The sequence below is a fragment of the Prinia subflava genome, chromosome 2 (genome assembly GCF_021018805.1).
Source record: "Prinia subflava isolate CZ2003 ecotype Zambia chromosome 2, Cam_Psub_1.2, whole genome shotgun sequence".
NCBI classification, from domain to species: domain Eukaryota; kingdom Metazoa; phylum Chordata; class Aves; order Passeriformes; family Cisticolidae; genus Prinia; species Prinia subflava.
The window spans coordinates 29,408,356-29,431,750 of NC_086248.1; the positions used below are offsets into that span (position 1 = coordinate 29,408,356).

At 37.2% G+C, this 23,395-nt stretch overlaps 1 protein-coding gene across 4 annotated transcripts in view; it reads left to right on the top strand.

The window, feature by feature from the left end:
• Nucleotides 1-23,395, top strand: part of SMAP1 (small ArfGAP 1) — a 90,741-nt gene that overhangs the window by 17,591 nt on the left and 49,755 nt on the right. For all 4 annotated transcript variants that reach the window (XM_063389448.1, XM_063389447.1, XM_063389450.1 and 1 more), the window contains exons 2-4: nt 8,919-9,052; nt 9,753-9,838; nt 12,866-12,941. In XM_063389448.1, the coding sequence (XP_063245518.1) occupies nt 8,919-9,052; nt 9,753-9,838; nt 12,866-12,941 (296 nt within the window). The remainder of the gene's footprint in view (nt 1-8,918; nt 9,053-9,752; nt 9,839-12,865; nt 12,942-23,395) is intronic.

Consider the following 23,395-nt stretch of genomic DNA (forward strand, 5'->3'; position numbering starts at 1 on the left):
TTTGATAAAATGGCTTTATTTTGGAAAAGTAAGCTTATCTTCTCACAGTCAAAAAGATTTTTAGTAGCTGACTATTTGTTAATAAGGCACATTTTTTTTTCTTTGTCACCTTACAAGATTGCTTGTGCCAAATGGCTCTTAGACAAGAAAAAGACCTGTTCATTTCAAGAATAAACTGCCATTACCTGTGTATCTCTGATAGTTAATGTAACCAGCCAGTCCTCTGATTTACAAATTGCACTTTAATATTCCACACTTAATTTTCTGTATGAAGCTTCTGCTGTTTGAAATTACTTGGATGCATTCCAGAATTAAAGTTGTTATGAAGCCAGCCACTTGATTTTGTGGCTTAACATACAATTGAAGGAACATTCATGTCATTGTACTTCTTTTCTGGTTGAGGCTGGATACAACCCTTGAAATTTCTTTGAAATGCTTTTGGCAATTTTTGATGCGACAAAAGCAAGTAGATAAGTAAGCTGAAGGAATAATTGAAACTAATACATATTTCTCTCTCTGACGTATAGAGGTGGGACATGGTTGTGTGTGGGAAGAGTCTCATTCATGATACCTCTACAGAGCCTATTTGGAGTTATGAATAAGTCTGCCTTTAATGGATTTTTTGATGGCTTTCATGAAAAATGGTTATCCAAACCAAAAGACAGACTTGGAGGAATTCTGCCCATGCAACTCTTTACCACCTACCAGACACTGGCTAAAATAGCTGAGCAATGCCTCTGAGGCTCGTCTTCCCACTGTTCCTGCAGTATACCTTGTACCGTGTGAATCTAGCTGCTATTAGGCTGGACTCTGGAACAGTGTGCTTGAGTTGTCTGCCTTCAGTGCAGCTTCATGATGTTGAGTTTAATTTTATTTAAAAATATGAAAACAGCCTGTTACAGACAGTTCTTATTTGAACTCCTGTCACGCTTTTCTAAATGTGGTGAATTTCAAGTTCTCAAAATATGATCTTGACTCTTGGAGGACTCTTGGAGCACAGGCTTACTAAGCCAGCTGTAAAAGACTGCTAACAACTACCATTTATGCCCTTTGTTATTATAAAACAGTATTTTGCTGCATATTTTGACACCTTAAAACCACACAAAGACTGAGCTTGTATGGTTTTCCCAGTTGTGGGTATGGAGATAAAGCAAGGAAATCTCTTCTACAGTAAGGGAAATCATGCTTAATGTGGGGAGTAGATGTGATGTGAGGCCATGCTTCAGGTTATTTGTTCTGTTTAATCAGAAACTAATTCAGTGGATCAAGTGACAAGTAAATAGTCCTTTATCAGTAGTCTCAAATGACTTAAGGTTCAAGGGCCTTGAAGAACATTTCATAGAATAAAGATTCTTGTACTGTGGTTCTTGCATGATTTCCTTTGCTTCAAGATCTTTCATTCTTGCAAAGATTTGGTTAATTCACAAAGTCCGTTTCAGTGGACATTAACATTTCAGTTAAGCTTTTTGTGTTGGGGATGGGTGGGTGCTGTTTTCTTGAAGGATTTGTTTCAATCCCCCCACACCATCCAGCCCAGGAGTCAGTGAACCAGAAATGGAGATGGTGAGATCTACCTTTTGTATGAAAAATTAGGCAACTGCCAATTAAATTAGTAAGAGATGATCTTTGAACCAGCAGGATTAGACCAAAAATGCATAATAGTAAATTATTTGTTTGGAGCATTTCAGTATTATTTTGATTTAATCGCTGTATAGTGTGTTATGTTTTGAGGAGAGGAACTTGGAGAAATCTCCAAGTTTGACCTTGTTCTTTTGTTCTTCCCTGAGTAGCATCTGGAGAAAGGACTCTCTTGCACTGACTCTGATCTTCTTGTATTGAGTTGAATTACATAAAATACCAACTGCTGCTTACTTGTTTGCCTTCTTTTCTGTCTACCTACTATGAAAGAGTGCTTGTTTCCTGTTCACAATCTTTATTTGTATCTCAGCTTGGCGGAGTTACAGATGTTTTTAAAAGATATTCTTTCCTAACTTGGTTGAAATCTTGAGTGGCAGAACACTTGAGCAGTATGAATTGGGTGTGGGAGTAATGCAAAGAGAGAGAGCACTGCATGGGTATGCTTGGATTGATGCATCGACTGAGGCGTTCTTTGGCCAAAAGTGATAGCTTTGGGAACCGCCTATCAGGCACTCAGCATGAGTCAAGTGTGTCTATTCTCTTGTAGTTAATGCTCTGTTCCACAAGATGGAGCCAGTTCTTTGGCAAATCAGGTCTGTCAAACCGCAGCAGGATTTGGGGAAACAAATGACAATTAAAGTAACTTCACTGGGCTTTATGGTAAAGGACAGGCAGGGTGCTGTTGAGAGAAAAAAGGAATTGTAGTCTGTCAGCAGTCTTTAAAGATGTTGGCCCAAGATAAGTTTGCTACAGACAATATTAGAGATGCAAAATTAATACTCTATCATGTGTAATACTCGGCTTCCTTGTAAAATTTCTAACTGGTAACTGCAAGAATGTAAAATGAAAACTAACTTTGTGTTTCTGTGCCTCTATCATACAATCCTTATTTAAAGCTAGTTTTGACAAGCTTTTTTCATTTAAAACTTTATCTCAAAACTTACAGTTTCCTGGCAAGCTGCTTTTATGCACATATTGCAAAGGATTCAGAATTGTTTGCTGAGCTGTAAAACAGTTATCCTTCCCTTTGACAACACATGTAAAATTGAAAGGCTTCATGCTTGCTTTTTTCACCCCAATTCAGACCTCTGTGTTCTCTCTATAACTTCAGATGTTTCATGAGAGGGGTCAGCACCTGTATTGAGCGAAAGGAGTGTTTCAGTGTTAACTGCAGTTACAGTAAGTTGAACAGATGGTGGTGGAGTGATGGAGGGAAGGAAACTCTGAATTGGTGTAATAAAGGAAGCAACCATCATCGTTTGACTTTATAGTCAAATCTGCAGTGATCTTATTGTTGCTCCTTTGTGGATGTCTCCCAGTTATGTCATATTCAGATACTTTCATTTTCTTTTGCCTCTTTTTAGTTTGTTCTGGTCTCCACTGCTTGTTTTTTGGTTGTTTTTTGTTTGTTTGGTTTGGTTTTGTTTGTTTTTTGTTTGTTTGTTTGTTTTTTCTTTCTTTTTTTTTTTTCCTGGCATGTTTGTGTGACAGGTTTTCCTACTCCAGCCCAGTCTTGCCTGATAGTGTATAACACTTCTCGCTAATTTCTGACTGCAGGTGGAAGCTGATTAGAGGATGGATTGTTGACTGAGATGTTTAAAACACTTTAAAAGTTTTTTTAAACTAACTAATGGAGAGTTAAAGCAATGTTTCACACTGTATTGACTGCTTGGATTCATATACAGTTAGTATATGAGGCTTTCACATTTTTTGTAACATTGATAAAAGTACATTTTCCTCAGCATTTTAAATTAACCATATTGTATAAGCCTTGTTTTATACCTGATGCAGTATTATGTGTGTTCTGATGGAAAATAAAACTTGAGCAGCTGGAGTAAAAAATCTTGGACATGCAGACACTAATGTACTTTGTATTTTGTTTCCTTTGAAAATGCACTATACTAGCTTCAGCATTACAATTCCTGTCATTATTCTGCCCAAAGATATATGTCAGCTGTATTCACAAATAGATAGCTATATCATGTGGAGGTGCATTAGGAGAGTTTGTCAGCAACGTGTGAATTTTTATTGGGGCTTCTTCAGTCAGCTTCTTTCTAAAATAGTGGAGCAGAGCACATGGTCCTTACAAAGTGAGTTAATGGGGACAGAGGAGAAAGTGATGCTTGGGAGTACGTGCACAAACATTAAGCATGTGCAAGGTATGAGTCCAGTTTAAATAATATGAAGGAGAAATCTGTCATCAAAAATTGTATCCTGCAAAAAGGAAAATGTGAGGGAAAAATGGGAAAGATTTTGAAATATGTTGAGAGAAAAGCTTTCGCCTCACCAGAGAATATGTAAAAATGCTGCCTTTATCGCAAAATTCACACTTTGGTGTGAATGCACACTTTAGAATGAAAGAATGGCATGTGAATTGAATGTGAGATTTTTCAGTGATTTAAAAATTGGCTTGAAATCAACTTATCTGAAGACTTTTATCTAAAATTATGTAAATTGCTTTCAAGCTCTTTATTGCTTAAAAACTTCAAACAGCTGAAGTTGGTTTTAGAAGTGTTCACAGTTTTTTAGTAGCTGTAGATATTTCTGTGAGTAGGGAGAATGTTGGTTTTATATAATAACTATACTGGCATGGAAGTCTACTGTAACTGAGCATAAACTTTCCAGGTTTTTTCTTAAAATCATGAGTTACCTAAAACCTCTGAAAACTTAAAGATAAAACAGGCTACATTTTTCTTGGTCGCTACATATTTGTTTCATTCTTACAGCCCAGATGGTCTCTAATAAAGGACTTCTTAAATACCATGAATATGTCAAAGTTAGTGCTGTTTGTATGCATCTGACTGAATTCCAATATCTATTTGGGATGTCCCTTTGGTCAGTTGGGGTCTGATGTCCCTGACTCCCCTCCTGGCCTCTTGCCCACTGCCTGCCTGCTGGGTGGGGGTGGAAAAATAATTCTTGACTCTGTGCAAGCACTGTCCAGCTTTAGCCAAAGCATTATTGTTACCAGCACTGTTTTGGTCACAAATCCAAAGCACATCTCCATAGGAGCTGCAATGCAGCAAGTTAACTCCATCCCAGCCAACCCCAGTATTGGAAAATGTTACTTGATGTTTTCCATTTAACATGTAATAGCCAAGGCTCCAAATTAATTTTTGTGAAGCCATATGATAGCTCAAACCCACCTTTCTGTTTAGTTCTTACAAGAAACTTGCACTTGTGCTGTGTTTAGATTTCCAGTCAAAATCAGTCACTCCTTTTTATGAAGGCATCTAAATTACAGTTGTGGGTAAGACTAAATACACACAATAAATCTTGTGGGCCTAAAAAAATAACCTCATTATTTTAAGGCTTCCTTAGATTGTGTATGGCCTTATGCATTCAAAATCTTGTCATCATTTCTCTAGAAGACAGTACACACCTTCACAACCACCTGCTATGAACTGAAATGGGAATTTAGGTCTAACCAGTAGGTGGTGTATAAAAAATATGGAAAAGAAAGTTTAGAGTGAAGAGAAAAAATTTGATTCTTATCTTGGAAGCAGGAATCTGTCTTAGGGTTGCTGAAGTTTTTTCCTTTGTTCAGCTGGGCAGTGTTCCAGGGGCTTCACAGTATTCTAATTTATAGTATAGTATAAATATTAGTCATTTTCAGTCCTATGGCTTTTTTTCCTAAAATTAACTTTAGTAAAGGATGAAAGAGACTGAAAATATTTTCAAGCAGTTATCTATATCTTAGATGATGAAGAAGTAACTTCAAATGTATTTTTATATTGGAGTGGTGCAGCAAGCTGCTGAAGTCCATGTTGGCATTTCTAGTAAAAATTTGAATGGCTTTCAGAAGAACAAAATTATAGTTGCATTAAGACATATGTCAAACATGACAAATGTTTTGTGTTATTGGCTGACTGAAGTTGCTGTGTATGGTGCAGTTCTTGGTAGGTAAGACAGCATTACTGATGACACATAAAGGTGTTTTAAATAGTATGAAATAGAGGTCATCGAGATTCTTGATGTCCAGTCTTCATTTCTGAAGCCAAATATCCATCTTCTTAATTGGCTAGCAAAAATACATAAACCAGGTTAGTCTTGAAAATTTTTCTAAAGGAAACCAAATGTATCTTTAAGGGGCCAGCAAAAAGAAATCTGTAAATATTTCTATTTACAGAGAGAGAGAGTGCAAAATATTTCCTGTGTACTGAAATAAGGGTCTTGACTTAATACAGAATTGACAAAACTGTAAGTTGTTTATTGAATCACTCCAAATTACTGTTAAACGTTTTTCACACAGAAAGGTTTGCAGCCTAGGCTTTAGTTGACTGTTTGGTTAATGCAAGCATAGTTGGTTTGATGCACACACAGAAAATAATTTCTGACTTCTTTTGCCTAGTGCTTAACTGTGATTGTGATTGATTTGGATTAATGAAAACATTTTTCATTTGAAGTGTTTAATATTGCATATTGTCATTATGCGGAATTAAATTCAGAGGTTACACATGAATATTTTTGTCTGGCCTCAGGTTTGCCTGTTATTCCACTGTTTATTTTGCTCCTTCATTGCTTGAATATATTTTATTTCCCAAAATTATTTAATAAATAAGTACAAATTAATGAAATTTGAGCTTTTGGGAAAATACAAAAACTGGTTTTTTGTCAGGAGAAAACCATCTACTTCAGAAGTTGTCTTACTTTTTGTTAACAAAGTTTCAAGTGTAATATTTTAACTAAAAGGTTAATAACCTCTCTCTTAATGTATTTAAATTCAGTCATGTCAAGTCCTCCTTCCAGTCTTGTCTCATTAATGCAGAATTTGCCTATCTGGGATCTCATGGCTGAGGCAGTACCTGAAGAATAGGAAACTCGTGTGATGTGTAGTTGTACAAACTCATCAGTGGTAACATGTTCATAGTGCTTGTGTAAACACCCTATAGGGATAAAAACTTGGACAGCATACAGATACTGTAGTTAAACACCTTCTGTCCCTGTAGTAACCTGATGAAAGCTGGCTCCAGCTTTTAAAAGATACATGGGTTATACTTCAGGGGAAAAACTGGAGAAGCTGTTGTGTACACAAGACTTTATCTTACCTGTTTCTAAACTGTCATGGCTAGATTAATCTTTTACATAAACTAAGGTACTTGATCTATCTTAGTGGAGTGGCTAAGAAGGTTTTTTTATTTTCTTCTGGTACATTATTTTAGCTGAAACTTGATTAATAGGTAGAGGCAAATGACCTGCAAAACTCTATTCTGGAGCACTAAAACTAAAAGTAGTATAAATTTTAAGTGGGGCCTTCCTGTAATATAAATCTACCACGTGTGAGTATTTTGTCTGTAGTGTTTTATAGGGGGAAATAAAAAGGAAAGGCAGATCAATAGGTTGCTACTTGTTAAAGTATTTAAGACACAATACAAACAGTCTGATAATTCTTATCTGAGTAGTGGTAGTTGTAATGTAAAATTGCCATATGGGAAAAGATGTGTTAGTTTTGGTGAGTAATTCCTAGATCTTTTGACCCATGAAATCTAATTTTATGATAATAGCACTTATTGTGAAAACTGCCAGTTATTTTAATGATTATGATCTTAAAGGTCAAGCAGTGGACATCAAGTGCTCTCGGTTTCTGAGATATTGAACAAGATAAATTAAAAGCAAGGTGATTACCCAAAGTATTGCCAGTATTTCCACTAAGAGTATGCTTCTTACAGCAAATGTGGGGATCTGAGAATGTGTCTTGGGATTTTCAGATACCAAATCCAACAAATGAAGTCTAACTGAAAGGATTTCTCCTGCTTCCTTGTTTTGGCTATTGCTTGAACAGTGCTTGAAAAATATCAGGGCTTTTCTTATCCCATTCTGTTCCCCAGAGTTTAAGGCTGAGTGGTGGGTGGGCAGGAAGCACACCTGCCGTGTCTGCTGACTCTAATTGACCATTCCATGGCATAAAGTGCTCAAGCAACAAATGCTCAAGGAAAGGAAGAAAGGACAATCTTGGTTATGGTGATGTCCAAAACGAGTGTTGTGGGTGCTGAAGCGCAGCTTTCTAGGAAGTGGCTGGACAGCTGCCTGACCATGGGAAGTATTGAAGAAATCCTTTGTGTGCAATTTTTGCTTCAGTTAATAAAACTGTTATCTCAGTCTGCAAGACTTCTCACTTGGCAGCTCTTTTCTCCCTGTCCTGTAGGAAAGGAGAGTGAGTGAGCAGCTCTGGGTGTTTGCCGGGTCACACCAACACCGTGCTAAGCTAAAGATCAGGAGAGGGAAGCATGAAGCTCTTTTGCAGGTCCCAGGAAAGTGTTCATACAATATATTGATATTGAAATGCAAACAACTGCATTTGCAGGAGTGGTCTAGGTGCATATCTGCCATACAAAAATAGAAAATAACTGCTTGAAATGTTTTCCAACTCTCCAATATGCATTCTTGCTTTTGATGGTAATTATTTAATCTTTGAACTCCTTAGAGCTCAGAACTAGATGGGCTTCAAGGTAATTTTTTTAACAGTGGTGGTGTACAGGGCTGGAATAAAATTATATAAATGTGTTTAATTGGAGAATGAGTAGTAGCTTCAAGAGAAAAATCTTGAGTGTCATTGTGATAATTCAGGCCAGCAATACTTTAACTGTTTCAACATGCCAGCACAGTTGAAAAACAATGATGGTTAATAAATCAGCCTGATTCTGTTAGAAAATCCATTTGGCTGTGAATGGTAGTTTAGAAATCAAGGATACTGAACACTCAGTTTTCTACCGTTCTTACATGGATATTCTTATCAGTTGGTTTTGCAAATCTGTCTAATCATTTCCTGAGAGCTGGAATGCTACTGTTATGGAGTCTGTGATATATGAGGTATATGTTGCATTAATATAAGAATGTCTTGCATTTAATTCCAAGTTAAGTAAAGATGCATGTCTTAAACTTTTAAATGGAGAAAAAGGAGCAACTTCTACTGGTTTCTGTTGATGCTTCATCTGAGGCATAGCCATAAAGATTGTTTAAGATGCAAGCAAAAGTCTTGTTGCTAGTAAGCCAACTTTCTGAAGTTTGCTTGTTGTGTTGTTTTGGAGGTGGACACAACATATAACTTTCTAGATAAATTTGACTAGTTAATGTTTTGTGACATTATTTGGAAGTAGAAATCTGTGAATAAAATTGTTAACACTGGAAATTGTTAAAAGTGATAGATATTCTAGAGAAGCAGAGGTAAGCCTTTATTCAAGCCTATTCATTCACATTGCTGGTATAGAATTATACCAGAGAAAATCCTCACAGGATATGGAATTTTGAAAATAATTGTTTTATTTCCACATTCTTTTTAGGACCAAGATGGGCTTCTTGGAACACTGGTGTTTTTATCTGCATCAGATGTGCTGGGATACATCGAAATCTAGGGGTTCATATATCAAGAGTCAAGTCTGTCAACTTGGATCAATGGACGCCAGAGCAAATACAGGTGAAATATCTTCAAATATGCTTCCAATTTGGAAGGGCTGCCAGGAATACTTCTGAAAGGATTTCCATTTGTCATGATGCCCAGCTTACATGTTTTACAATCCAACAGCATTTGCATATATCATACTTCTACTGTATTGAGCCCAAGTTCATAAAACTCACTTCAGAAGTTGGTTTACCTCTCACTTCTGTATCATTTTAGATGTATTCTACCTTGCCCCAGGGCCTCTGAAAGCTGCTTTTTGGTTGTACCTGTAGAAAAAGTGTTATAAGCCTTTTTAGTAAGAAAAAGAACAGTAGCACTCACATATCTCTGTGATATCTGGTTGTGTTCTTTCGGTGGATCAAGCACTGACTCTTCCAGGTGTGCTCCAGGCTGAAGCCTCTTCCTGTCATCAGGCAAATTTCATTACTCTTTGTCTTCCTGGTCTGAAGAGCCATCCTGAGAGATCAAAGCTTGTCTTTCCCTGGATTGGGTTGGTTAACACTGCAGACAGCATCAGTGTTGCTGGCTTTGTCCATCAAGTGTGGGCAGACAGCCCTCCTGTGCTGTGGCCATATCTCCCAAGAAGTGGCAGCAGGGAGGTCTCCAAGTTAAAAACTTGTCATGTCATTGAAGCACTCCAGCAGCATTCTGACTGTTTCCTAAGTTGAAAGGATCGATGGACACAAACTAACTGTTCTCTACCACTTTTCCCTAGTGCATGCAGGAAATGGGAAATACTAAAGCAAGGCTACTCTATGAAGCTAATCTGCCAGAGAACTTCCGAAGACCTCAAACAGATCAGTATCCTTTTTGTTTTGGCTTTCACATTGAAATGACTTTTAATGCAATTGAGAGGTTATGACTGTTTCAAGGAACTGCTACATTTGTCAGCTTATGTTATTTATTTCATTGATATTGTTGTATAAGAAATGACAGTGGAAGTTGAGAGCAGTTCAGAGAAGATTTAAATTACTTCAGTCATAGCATATCTACTTCGTAATGAGATTTGGCAAGCACCATTTATTTTTACTTTCAGAAGAGGTGACTTTATAAATTCCCTGTATGTAGGAAGTTAGAGTGATACTGGAGAGCTCTTGAATATTTTCTGTATCTTAAGTATCTGCCATCTGAAGTTTAGAAGCATTTGATCAGGAAATAATGAACTGAATGGTAAAGTAAAATAAGCCATTGCATCTTACTCTAGTGAAGCATGGATTTCTTTCTCTAGGTGACTAGCGTGGAAATACATAAATAAACCCAGGCTCTCTGAGTGCACCCAGTTGTGTTAGTGTGTGATTATCACTGTGTACCTGGATGGGAAGGGTTGGAAGAAAAACCATCTGCTGGAGATAAATAACTTTTCTTACTAAATACCTTTACTGAATTAACAGGATAATATATAATGGCATTAATTTAAATCGGGGTTTTTTCTTGATTTAGTGAAGGTATTCCATAGGTAGGATTTGCATCACCTTATCTTATTGTAACTCTTCAATTATAATGAGATCCTAAACACCTAATCTTAAGTGAGCTGAGTCTTTCCACAGCTACAGGAGCTGATAAACAGACTTAGTTGTAACTTGATCTAAATTTGCTACATACAAAGGTGTTTCTGGTTCTTCTCTTTTTTAGATACTACACTCTATGTTATGACAGAAGATTTTTTTTTTTTGGAAGGGTTAGACTTCTCATTATAAAATGCACTTGAGTAAAACAGATACTTTTTTCATATTATAGTAGCTTTTGAATTAAAAATACATAAGAAAAAAATAACTAGAACCAGATAGCATCATAGAATTCCATCTGTAATATTCTAGAACATTTTTTTTTAGCCATATGATTGAAACATTTTGACTAAAACCTACTTTTTGTTTTTGCTGCAGCTAACTTAAATTCACTGGTGCTACTGCAGGAGAAGTAATAATGCATTAAGCCTTTGTTGTCAGATCAGACCAAAAGCCTAATTTTGAGACTTTCAAAATAATATTTTTTACACTGTCTGCCTTGAATTTATTACATACCCTTTTGAATAGTTTTTAGCTTCTAACTGGTGGACTCAGTCAACTGAACATATTTCATTGCCTGTGTTTTCTTCTTTAACACTGTACTGCTAGGAGAGGTGATTCTAACATTTTCTGATTTATTTCTCAATTATCCCATAACTTTGGCAGCTACTTACTTACTTGGCATTCATGACAAGCTGTTGTGTTAAGGATGTTTTTTGCCTTTTTTCTTTGCCCATTGTATCACTACAAAATCAGCTTAGTATGTCATCAGTGTTCTGCTTATGAATATTCTTATATTCTGAACATTGTTTTGGATAAATGTTGAAAATGTTTTGCATGGGATGGTCAATTTTGTATATGTTCATCTATATTAGTGTTTAACTTCCTTTAGCACTATAATATACTTCTAGTTTTAAGGTAGTAAAGTGGAGACACGGAAGAAATGTGTATGTGGGATCTCCCCAAAATCTCCTGCTAAAGATCCCTCCTAATTTCTGCTTCTTAATCACATGAGTGATCTTTCTGGCATTCTTTTCCTTCCCTTGTATTTTCAGGGATGCTGTAGTGTAGAAGCTAACTTTTAGGACCATTGTGATTTTTTTTTTTTTTGTATGGCAGCTTTAGTTTCCTCTTTAAAAAATGTTTTTTCCAACAACAGTTAATAATTTTTTTGCACTATTAGTACTAAGATAGTTGTGCCTTCAAAGTGCTCAGGTTGCCCTTTACAATTTATATATATTTGGAAAGAGGTAGAAAGTAGTGTTTTGATTTTTGTAACTTTTATGAAACAGTCTTCAGGTGACACTTGCATACAGTTTGAAACTATGATTTTTTGACAATAAAATTTGATTCACAGAATGAAGGGACAAAGTGCTCTGAATTCAATGTTAGTCTTAGGACATAGTATGTGGAGCTAAGGGTATCTTTCCATCAATTGAGGCAAAATTGCTTTGGAAGTTTGAGGCAGTGAGTCTGAGCTTCCACAGTTGCAATATCAGTTTTTGAATGGACTGGACAAAGTAATTAAAATTTATTCTTCAATCCCAGAGAATCAGCTTTACTAAAATTAAAGTATTCACACTGCTTTGGATGAGCTGCTTTATGAAGCTGAAAGAATAATTGAGGAAAACAATTGGCTTTCCTTTACGCTTTTGAGCTACTGAGTTGTTAGTTCTGGTTTTCTACAGCAGTGTGCTTGCTGCTGTTTCCATCTTTGCTTCAATATCTTTTTATCACTAGTTGTTTTGGCTTTTTTTCCCTTCCACAGAACTGTTTGTTTTAACAGGAGACTCTTACGGAGGACTTAGTAAAGTGTTTATGATCAGCATGTGATAATTGATATATTATATGCAAATCAGAGAACAGGTATATAGATTTCACCTTGTTTATGAAGAGAAAGTATTTTTTCCCAAGTTAAGATGGTAAACTATAATTATTTACTGTATATGAGTACCACTGTTTAAGTATTTTCAGTACTACAGCCGTGGAGTTTATAAATACCAGGTGAAAATGTCCTATTTTCATTTCATTCATTTTCAAATGTCACAATTTCAAATTGTGGAACACGAGTTACTTATACTCTTATCTTTCTCCTTTTGTTTTCTTCAGAGATTAAACTGATTAATTTTGTGTAGTACAAAGAAGCTCACTTTGGGCACTGCAGCAACAGTTGTTCTGTGTGGAGTGGTTTGTTCTGCTGTTTTAAAAACACAAAATGAGATGAATCAGGTGTAGTTTTTCTTAATCTGAATAACCAATGAACTTTTAGGTTAATGTTACTTTTTATATGAATGCATATTTTCCTTAAACTATCTACTTCCAGAGCTGTGGAATTTTTCATCAGGGACAAATATGAAAAGAAGAAGTATTATGATAAAAATGCAATTAATGCCTTCAATGTAAGTAAACACTTTAACCAAGAATTCTGTCACTATTTTTTTTTTGAAAGCTATGTAACAGAAATGTAGTGAACATTATGCATGTTAAAATGTATTTTATGGTTGAAAACCTTTTGACTCACAGCTAAGTGCTTTCTTCTCTGTCTTTTGAGGATTATTCCTAGGTTCTATAAATTTTGCCTGAATTGTCTATTACATTTACATCAGCAAAGCATTATGATCCAACAGGTAGCTTATTTATGACCCTTTATATTGTGATTTTCACTCATTGGGTAGTTCTTTAACAGTACAGCTTGAGTCTTTTTATTTATCTTTTTCCATGTTACAGGGGTAAGATAGGATTACTGTTTGTGGTGACATGGTCTTCCCTCATTCTCTGTAAACCTTGATGAGAAATTCTAGGCTGTTTTGAGCCCTTCTTCTGCTGAATTCCAGACTGCTGCTTGCAGTGAGGTACACTGTAGTAGCAAACACAGGCAGTACAATGAGCCTGCTGTTAAACCCTGTAGCTGTGTGTTCACTACAGTGAGTTGGTGAGTGCTTCTCTGGCTAAGGAGTTTTGAGAATGTGAACCTTCACTGAAGTTCAGAGTCTTGTTTGGTTTTGTTTGTTTGGTGTTTGATACATCTGTTTCTGGGATATATCATCTAGTTCATACATTTTTCTTTATATAGTTGTATTTATGCTTAAGCATACACAGCTCTGTATGTACATAAAGGTCTGCTTTATGTAAGTATGGCCTAACATGTAGCTTTACTACTCTGCCTTAATAGGCAGTGAACCTTGACAGAACAAGTGCACGTGCAAGTGTAAAGCATGAGAGTTTATGCTGCATTTCTCATTTGAGAAAATGGATCTTTGAATGATGGTTTCATTTTAGAAGGGTAGAAAAAGAGCAAGCCTGTGAAGTACAGAAGACTATTTCATTAAGTGCTGATGAAATGGGGAAAAATTGCTTCTCTTAAGATGTAAAATGCAATTGTGACTTGAATTACAAATTAGTTACCCTTCTTTACTTTTACTCCAAAATAGAAAGTAGGACAAAGAGTTTAAAATGATACTTCTTTAAAAAGTTCTAAAAACACTCAAGATCTTTCTAAACAGAGAACCTTGGTGTCTAGTGTTGCAGTTCACTCCTGCATTAATGTGTTTGAAAGAGTAATGAGAGTTTGCTTTGTCATACTGCAGAGTAAGATGACTCACTCACCTGCCACAGCAGCAAGGATAGAATCCAGAGAACCTGGAGAGATACATGTTACTGCTGAGTATTTTTTTCCTACTTGGGCTTTTCTTTCACTGACTAGTGTAAACAGTGTAATCCTTCTGGGAACAAAATCTGATGGTACAATTCTTTAGCAATAGGCGAGTCATGCACATACAGAGTCACCTGTGTTTCTTCAGGACCACAAGGCATCAGGTTTGAGGTGGACAATCTGTAGTCACAGTTATGGCAGATCCCAAAATGGTAGTAAATGAGCTGGACTAAACACCTGCAGTCATTGTCTGATGCTTCTGCTGCTTATCCTCCCTGGCCCAGCTCATGTGTGTGCTGCAGCTGGTGTTCAGTGATTGTCTTTCTGCTGGGCCTGACAAGGGAGAAGAAGAGAAGCTGAAACTGAGCCTCGATTCTGCTTGTGTGGGACTCTGCATTTCTGCTTCTGGGTACTGTTGGCAGGGAAGAGGCGAGGTTGCACTATGCTTCTGCACATGGGGGTCTGTGGGAAGTTTGAGGAGTATGGAGTAAGAAAGGGGAGTGCATTTTTCCATGCCCTTGCGCAGGGTGTTTGTGACAGTTTTAAAGCTTCTGTTTCATAGTCCTAATGACATCTGAGCCACCTTCCCTCTTCCTACCCTGCTGGAAGGTAGATGAAATTCACTGGGAACTGAGGGGCAGCTGTGGACACAGGTTGAGCTTCCTGCCTTCAGCCCCCACCAAATGTTTTGGTAGCATCAAAGCACTTGCTGGTACAACACTTTGATGAATAATAGTGAATGAAAACGGTTCTTGTGAACTGTTCCCATGGGGTGTCAGTGCTATACCATGACCAGCTCTTCAGAAAAATGTCTTTACTGTACTTACTTTTGCCAAGAGTACCTTGTACCCTATTTTTAATCAAAATTAGTATTCTTGGTGGGACACATGAACTTTTTAGCACACTTTTTGTTATCACCTTTGAAATGCCTTTGGCTTGGATTAGAACTAATTTTAGAGGTGCATACATATATTGTGTTTTTGTAAAATGAATCCCTTCTAAATATAAGCAGGTGATACAGAAGTGCACGAAGAGTGTTGCAATGCCTAAGGATCACTTTCTGTAATGTGGTAATTTCACTGAGGTGGCATGTGAAAAAAATAATTCCCAGATTTCATCCACTTGCAAGTTGCTTATGGTAAAAGTTTCCCAAAGCACAAAAGTTGTTTTGAAGTGATGATTTTAAAACATGCAGTACAATATTTCTCTTAGTGTGACTTTGGTGGGTTCGTGAGCTTTTCAAGTTTGTCTACTAGTACATCTCTGTGAATGTGTTCTGTGTGTTGAAGCCCAGGAGTATATGTTAAGGTTCAGTTTTTGTCAGGATTCATTTGAGTTACAAATGTTTTTTTGTTGCAAATCTTTTATTATTTTTAAGTATAGAGGTCCTTTTGTTTTCTGACAAGATTGTTGTATTACTAAGTTTGATTTTTAGGGTTGCACATTAGAATAACGAAATTAGCTAGTGCAGAGGCCAGTAGTGCCATCAAACATGCAGATTAAAAATATGCAAATACGAAAAATTATTTTTACTTGGTTCACTGAAAAGTGATGAAGGATAAAGCTGTGGGCAAAAAAGGAATCTGTGATTTTATTGGCTAGTTGCATTTTAAATGGAACAATGCATTTAAGTAGAAATCAAATATACATTAGAATAATGCTGACTGAAAGCAACTTGACTTTAAAAAATCTTAAATCTACTAAAATGCGTATTATCTCAGTTTTCTGATCTGTCATTTTTGGAAAAATGTGAGATCCTTGTTCTGTGTCACTGTTCAGAACTAAATGTGTGGTACACTTTACTCAGCTGTTTTAAGTGGCTTATCAGTGAATAGTTACTCTCATTTTCTTGCTTAGACCCAGTGCATGTTTGTGGCTAATTTACAGAAAGACCTGAGAGGTTGATACCCTGGAACAATATATGTATGTTTGTCCTGTGAATAACACATGTGATGTGGTATTGTTTATTGGAAAGAATTGTTTTTGTTCTTTGAATAATCAGCATAGGAGCAACAATAACTGTTAGCGAGTAAATGTATTTTAAATATCTTCAGCATAATACTGTTGTTCTGGAATTAATTTTCTGCCAGACTTTCGTTCTCGACTTTTAGGCATACATAAGCTATGAATGATGTAAAGTATAACTTAGACTCCAAGAAATCAAGCTTCACATAGCAGTGAAACAGTTAGGGCATCTTTATAAATGGTGCATTTATGATACAGTAACAGCAGTTTCCTATGCAATATGCTGTGCTGTTTGACTTCATTTATTCTTGAAATCTTCTACAATGCAAGTGGGAGCTTGCATTGCTTCTATAGTTAACAACAGACAGTTACCATAGGTCAAGTAGCAAGAGGTGATTTTGGATGGTAAAATTAGGTAGTACAGACATGAAACTAGTAATGTTGTTCCATTTCAAAATAGTACTTGATCATCACTTTCAAGCATACACAAATCCTTTTATATTTGTCATGGGGTTTTTTTGTACACAGCAATGCTAGACCTAAAGGGTAAAGTGTGCAGAACAGTTTTGCCTGTAACCATCTTAGTCCTGAAGACTGTTAAACTTTTGTTTGCTTTGGACTCTTATTAAACTACTTCTGCTCCTTCGGTTTATTGTGTCCTGGAACACTCTTAAAGGAGGATGGATTACTATTATACAAAGACTTTTCCCCAAGAATTTGAACTTGTATGCTTAAATAAATGACTTGATGGATTTTTTCAGAATGCTTGCAGTAAATATAGGTGAGGCAAATATGAACCATGGAGAAATGCTCTGGAGTGTGGGGTTTTATGAAAGCAATGTCTGAACGGATAATTCATCTCTGTATTGAGTCCCAAATACTTACCAGAGCTATGCAACTGGTTATGTGGAGGAACAGTTGTTAATGAGGTTCATGTTCTTAGTCGCAGTGGCCAAGAGAAGTGGCAAATCCTGATTGGTTTAGGTTTTGTGAAGTCAGTAAGAATCTTCCAAAATTACTGGCCTAGAGGACTTCACCTTTGAAGTAGATGATTACAGTTTATCAATAAATAAAGAGGACATGCGTAATTTTTAGAAGCAAGCTTCCAGAAAGAGTAAAATCTGTCTAGAATACGCTGTTCAAGAATATACAGTAAGAACTGCTGGGGTCACTCCTTGAGACACAGGACTGCACTACAGAAGTTTTTTTCTAGTTTACAACCCTAATAATTGAATTTGCTACATGCTGCTAAGTTAAAAGTTTACTAAAGTTGCACAGAGATTCAGGAAATGAAGTTTGAAGCAGTCATACTTTCCCTTAAAAAAATAAAATAGCACCTCTTCTTTTATGTAAAACAAAATCTGTAAAAAGACAATCTTTCTTCAACTATTGTTTATTTTTTGTCTAATACAATGACCCTTATGCCATACCAGTAATGAGGAAAAGCAGTGTGATCACTGTGTTGGGTGAAGATGAAGGTTAGTTGTGTTATCATCATAAACAATCTCTGCAGCTTTTGATAAAAATAAGTGTATAGGAGAATGTGTATAGGAATCACCTTATTCAGGGTGGATGATGACTCAGCTAAAGTAGATTTCAAACACTTAAAGTCTCAGAAATTATGAACTGGTACAATCCATTCCACTACATGAAGTGGGAATATATTATTAGATCCTGACAATGTCTAGAGAATAGGAAACAAAGTTTCTGTGTTTAAGAAAGGGTGTGAATTATGTATGGAGCAGAAGTTTCATGTAACTCTTAGTTCACTGAAGAAAAACAATTATGGGTCTACATTTTTCTTGTTTTCTTTAGACATTGTGTATAATTTAAGAAGCTTGAACTTAGGCAGCTGGCTAAAATGTGACGTGCATTTAGAGATTGCAATGGCACAGTTTCCAAAAAGTTATTTTAGAGGAGATTAAATCTGTCATACATGTACTGCACTGAAATATTTTAGGTAGGCATCTTAACAGGTACAAATTAGGGTATGAAAGGGCACATAAACATTGCAGTTTATAGAAGTCAGCATTCAGGAGCATTCAATTGTTATTGTAGAGGGAGTGGTTACCACTTACCCCTCCCAAAAGTGCAGTAAACCTATTGCGGTTTTTTGTGGTCCATGAAAAACTTTGGCATCAAGTGATAGGAAGTTTCTTTAAAATATGCTAGTCAAGATAGGCTTCAGTAGGGAACCCTGAAGTACCCTACAAGAATTATGAATTGAAGGCAGGGATAGGGAAACAAGGGTAAATTATTTTCAAGACCATTTTGTTAGAATAGATTAAATTATATTATTTACAGAATAGCTAGCATTGGAAGCAACCCTTGGACATCATTCTGCTCCAAGTGAGGGTCATCTAGAACAGGTTGTTGAGTCTCATGTAAAATTGAGTTTTGAATGTCTCCACGGCTGGAGACACCATGACTCTCTGGGCAACCTGTTCCAGTATTCAACCACCTCCACAGTGAAAGAAAGAAATAAATTTATTCTTACGTTTCAGTGGAGTTTCCTGTGTTTCAGTTTATGTTCAGTGCCTCTTGGTCCTGTTTCTGGATGTCACAGGCATCTGTCTGCCTTAGTCTTTGTTTCCTGCTCATTCCCCACCCCTGAGTTTTCTTTCTCCAGACTAAACAATCTGAACTCACTAAGCCTTTCCTTAGTGCTTTCCACTAAGTACTGAAAGGCGCTCCAGTCCTTTAATCATCTTAGCGTGTCGTTGCTGGACTTGCTTCAGTGTGCCCTTGTCTCTCTTGTACTTGTGAGCCCAGAATTGGCCATGAGCCTAGCTTGTGTCCAGCGTGTCCACCAGGACCTCCGGGTCCTTTTCAGCAAATCTACTTTCCACCCACTTGATACTGAACCCACACTGGTACATGGAGTTATTCCTCCCCGGGTGCAAGACTTGGCGCTTCCCTTTGGACGGCAGGTGCCTCCTGCTGGCCCATCCTGTCAGTGGTGCTCTGAATGGCAGTACACCTACACAGAGCACGAACCACTCTTCTTGTTTGTACCCTTTGCAAACCTCTACTCTGCCCCACTGCATGGCTCATTACCAAAGAGGTTAAACAGTGTTTGCCCGAATCAATGCCTGGGTGTACCACCAGTGACAGCCCTGCAGCAGCACTTTGCCAAGCAGTGGAATAAATGTAGAAGTTGGAGAAGCCAGACTGGATTTTCAGTAAGCCAGCTGCATTCCCAGTAGCTTCCATATGCAGGGTCTTGTTTTCCCCACTTCCATAATTACTTCAAGGAGTACTTCACACAGCTAGGCCACATAGCTAAAAGTTGCTATTTCCAAGTAATCAAAACTTTGCCAAAGATGAAATCTCTAGTGACTACCTCGCCAGTTCAGCATGGATCATGAAAATGTAAATGATCTTGCATGCAGCAGAGCAAGCCACTTAGGGGAATAGAGGGTGGTGTTCTGAAGTTCAGGGACATTATCACTAAAGGCGATTTTCCCTGGAACGAATGCAGAAAACACAGGTTAGGCTGGACAGGAAAAATGGAGGACAATTCAGTAAGAAATTAAAAGCATCTGTTTTGTTTATCCAGTGTCAACATTTAACTAAGCCATGGTGACTCTCTGTGATATGTCACAGAGGTGATTATGGAAAGGAGAAGATAAATAATCTAAAAAAAAGTGGGCAATAAGAGATGTGGATATTGTGGGTTAGAGTTGGGGAAAAAGTATTTTGTTCTCAAGTCTGTTAAATACATTTGTATTTCCCAGAACAGTGTATAATTGTGTCTCTGTGTGATGTAAATGTTACAAATGTCTATAGCTCTGCACATGTTCAGAACTACAACTGGCTTATGCATAAGCTTCATCTATTCCTGTAATTAGGATGGTAACTCTGAAGAGATGGAGGAGTGCTGAGTGTGTTCACGATGTTGACAGAAGAGCAGTACTGGCTTCTTTCATAGCCAACCACTGCTCTATTTTGTGAAGCATGGGACTCTGAATCTCTCTTATGGGCGTCCAGTGTTGCAGCATAGAATAGGGGAGTGTTGTGGTTTCATCCCTGTCAGCAGCCAAGTGCTATGCAGCTGCTCACTTACTCTGCCACCAGCAGGATTGGGAAGAGAATTGAAAAGGATAAAAGTCAGAAAACTTGTGGGTTGAGATAAAGACAGCTTAATAGGGAAAACAAAAGCCATGCACACAAGCAAAGCAAAACAAGGAATTAATTCATTGCTTCCCAAGGGCAGGTAGCTGTTCAACCATCTCATATGTAAGGGTTGCTCAGGAAGACAAATCACTCTAAATGTCCCCCTTCCTCCTTCTTTGCCACACCTTATATACTGAGTGTGATGTCATGTGATATGGAATATCCCTTAGATCAGTTTGGGTCACCTGTCTGGCCTGTGTCTCCTCCCATCCTCCATATAGCCCCAACTTCCTCACCAGGCTGGCAGTGTGGAAAGCAGAAAGGTCTTGGCTCTGTGTAAACCCTGCTCAGCAATAACAGAAACATTTCTATAATTAATCAACTCTCCAGCACAAATCCAAAACACAGCCCTTTACTAGCCACTGTGAAGAAAATTAACTCTACCTCAACCAAAACCAGCACAGGGAGACATTTTAGTAATTTAAAAAATGCCTTTCCAGCTAGCTTCAAAAACTTCCAAATATTCATAGGTAAGTGCTGTTAATAGTACATTAGTATTCTTATGCTTCTTTCAGTATTTCAAGAATACACCTCTTTAAAAAATGTCAAGCAACTGATTTGTGTGTTTATATTCATCTGTTAGCAGTCTATAATTGCTACTGCTTTAGGATAAATTACTGATTTTAGTATTGTCAACATTTGTTGGAGGTACATAGTAATAAAGTCAAAAGTCTGCTGAAATAAAAAAACCCCATATGTAGCAGCAAACTTAAAACTTGTCAAATGAAATAGAATAGAATATTCCTCTTTATTAGGCTATTTCTCTGCATATTGTGTGTGTATAAACTGGCCACTCGAGGGCACTTTTGTATTTGGTTCAGCTGCGGACTTCCTGAGTGGTTTGATAATGCTCTCATTCTTTAATGTCTTGAATCTTCTGTGTGATAGCACCCTGCATTTCATATTTGAATGAAAGCTTAGTGTAGGCTTGTAAAGCTTCAACTTGAATCCTTTTTAATAAAAGGCTACATAATGACACACATTACATCAACGCAGGATTTCCAAAAAACTACAAATAAAAGCACATGAAAACTGTATTAAGTAGTTACACCTTAATGACTGATAGCGTTTGTATGACTGTTATGTAGCATCAGAAGCACGTCAGTACAAACTAAACTAAAGTAAAATCATTGTTAGTTCTTGTATGTTATGTTCTGTGATAACTTCATTTAGTTTTTGTTTGAAGATTGCTTTTGTTTTACTTAGAATAGTAGTCTGGTCAACTGACTACATCAAGACATTGGGCCAGCTACTGTTTGTATTGTTGCTTTTACACGAACTCTTAACTTAGCATGTATTTGGGCAGTGCCACCACTAAGTAATAACAGATAATACAGAAGTGTTTTAGGGAGGGAAATGGAGACAGGTAACACACTTTGTGTAAGAAGGGCTGGGAACTGGACTGTATATCTGCAGATTCTTCCTTTTCTGATCTTATATTTTTTTAATGCACGAAAGGGTTTCTTACAGAGCACCAGTGAAACTGAAATCTTACGGTACGGTTGCATGTGGATGTAATTTCTTGCTCAGCACTAAAGGTACCAGGTGCTTTAAAGAGAGTATTAAAGTTTATTATGCAAAATGGTTATTTTTGCTGTATCGTCTTTCTAAAAAGGATTCACAAAACACAATTGAAGGAGATTCAAGAATGGCTAAAAATTAAATGACTGCAAGTCTTCTGGTCTGAAATGTGGTCAAAATTTTGTGGAAGAATGAGAAATGAGAAAACTTAAGAAACAGCTCCTTCCCTCATTCTTTCCTCATTCTGTTTTAGGCAATTCTGAATTAATTTCTTAATCAAAAGATGTAACTCCTCCAAATTTAAAATTTAAAATTATGTATTCATATGCTAGTTGTCATTATGCAGTACATTGGTTAATGCACACAATCACCCAACTTTATTCTTTTTCTAGCAGTGTGTGTGATTAGTTACAGAAGTCACCGCTGATTTTGTTTGACACTTCAAGGTGCCAATAATTAAAGATGTCTTAGGTAACTGCTTTCCAGAGCATAGTGCAAATGTGTTGTCAGAGTAGATCAGTGTGTGCTTTTTCACTTGGATTCTGGAATAGGGTTTGAAATTGCTTTTTGGATTTTGATGGAGAAATTTAGGTGACTATCAACCAGCATTGCCAGATCCTTTTTCCCCAGGGCAATTTTCTAGTCACTCATCCCCAAGTCCCAAGTGCAAGATCTGGAACTTCACCATGTTGAACCTCGTACTGTTGGCCTTGGGCCAATTGAGCCTGTCCAGATCCCTCTGCGGAGCCTTCCTGTCCTTCAGCAGATCAACCCTCCTGCCCAGCTCGGTAAACTGAATGATGGTGCACTCCATCCCTTCATTCAGATCCTGGCTAAAGAAAGATATTAAACAGGACTGGCCCCAATACTACACCCTGGGGAACCCCACTAGTGACTGGCCATTCTTTGGTTATGACTCTATTCACCACTGCTCTCTGATCCCAGCCACCCAGCCTGTGTGTACTCAGAGAATAGTGCACCTGTCTAAGCCGTGAGCAGCAAGTTCCTCCAGGAGAATGCTCTGGAAAATGATGTCAGTCTTTGCAAAATTCTAGGTAGACAATTTTTACATGTCTAGCTTTGTCTAGCCACTTGATTTGATTTGATTTTTCCATTCAGCTTTCCTTATCTGGTGCAGCCTAGTAGATAAAAAATTTGACATGATGCAGTGGTGATAAAGCTGTTAAGCAGCTCTACCTTGTACTGTTGCTTTCATTATACAAACTTAATCTGTTCTTTATACATTGTAATGTGTTTTCTCTTAAAGATTAGCTTCAGTCATATGTCTTTTGTTCTCTTGCTTAGTTGAATGTTTGCATGTGTGAAGTGTGCTTTGAAGTGCTCTTTTTTGCCTGAAGTGGTTGTAGTGATGCTGGTTGTCTTTAAACATTATGCTTGGGCATTTCTCAACTTGTACATCCTGTTCCATATCCCATGCTAGACAGCGACTGCTTTTCTCTCTGTCTCATGCTTATAGCTTGCATGACACTTCTTCATTGGTTCTATGATTCCATTACTTGATTGGCAAAACTGTAATAA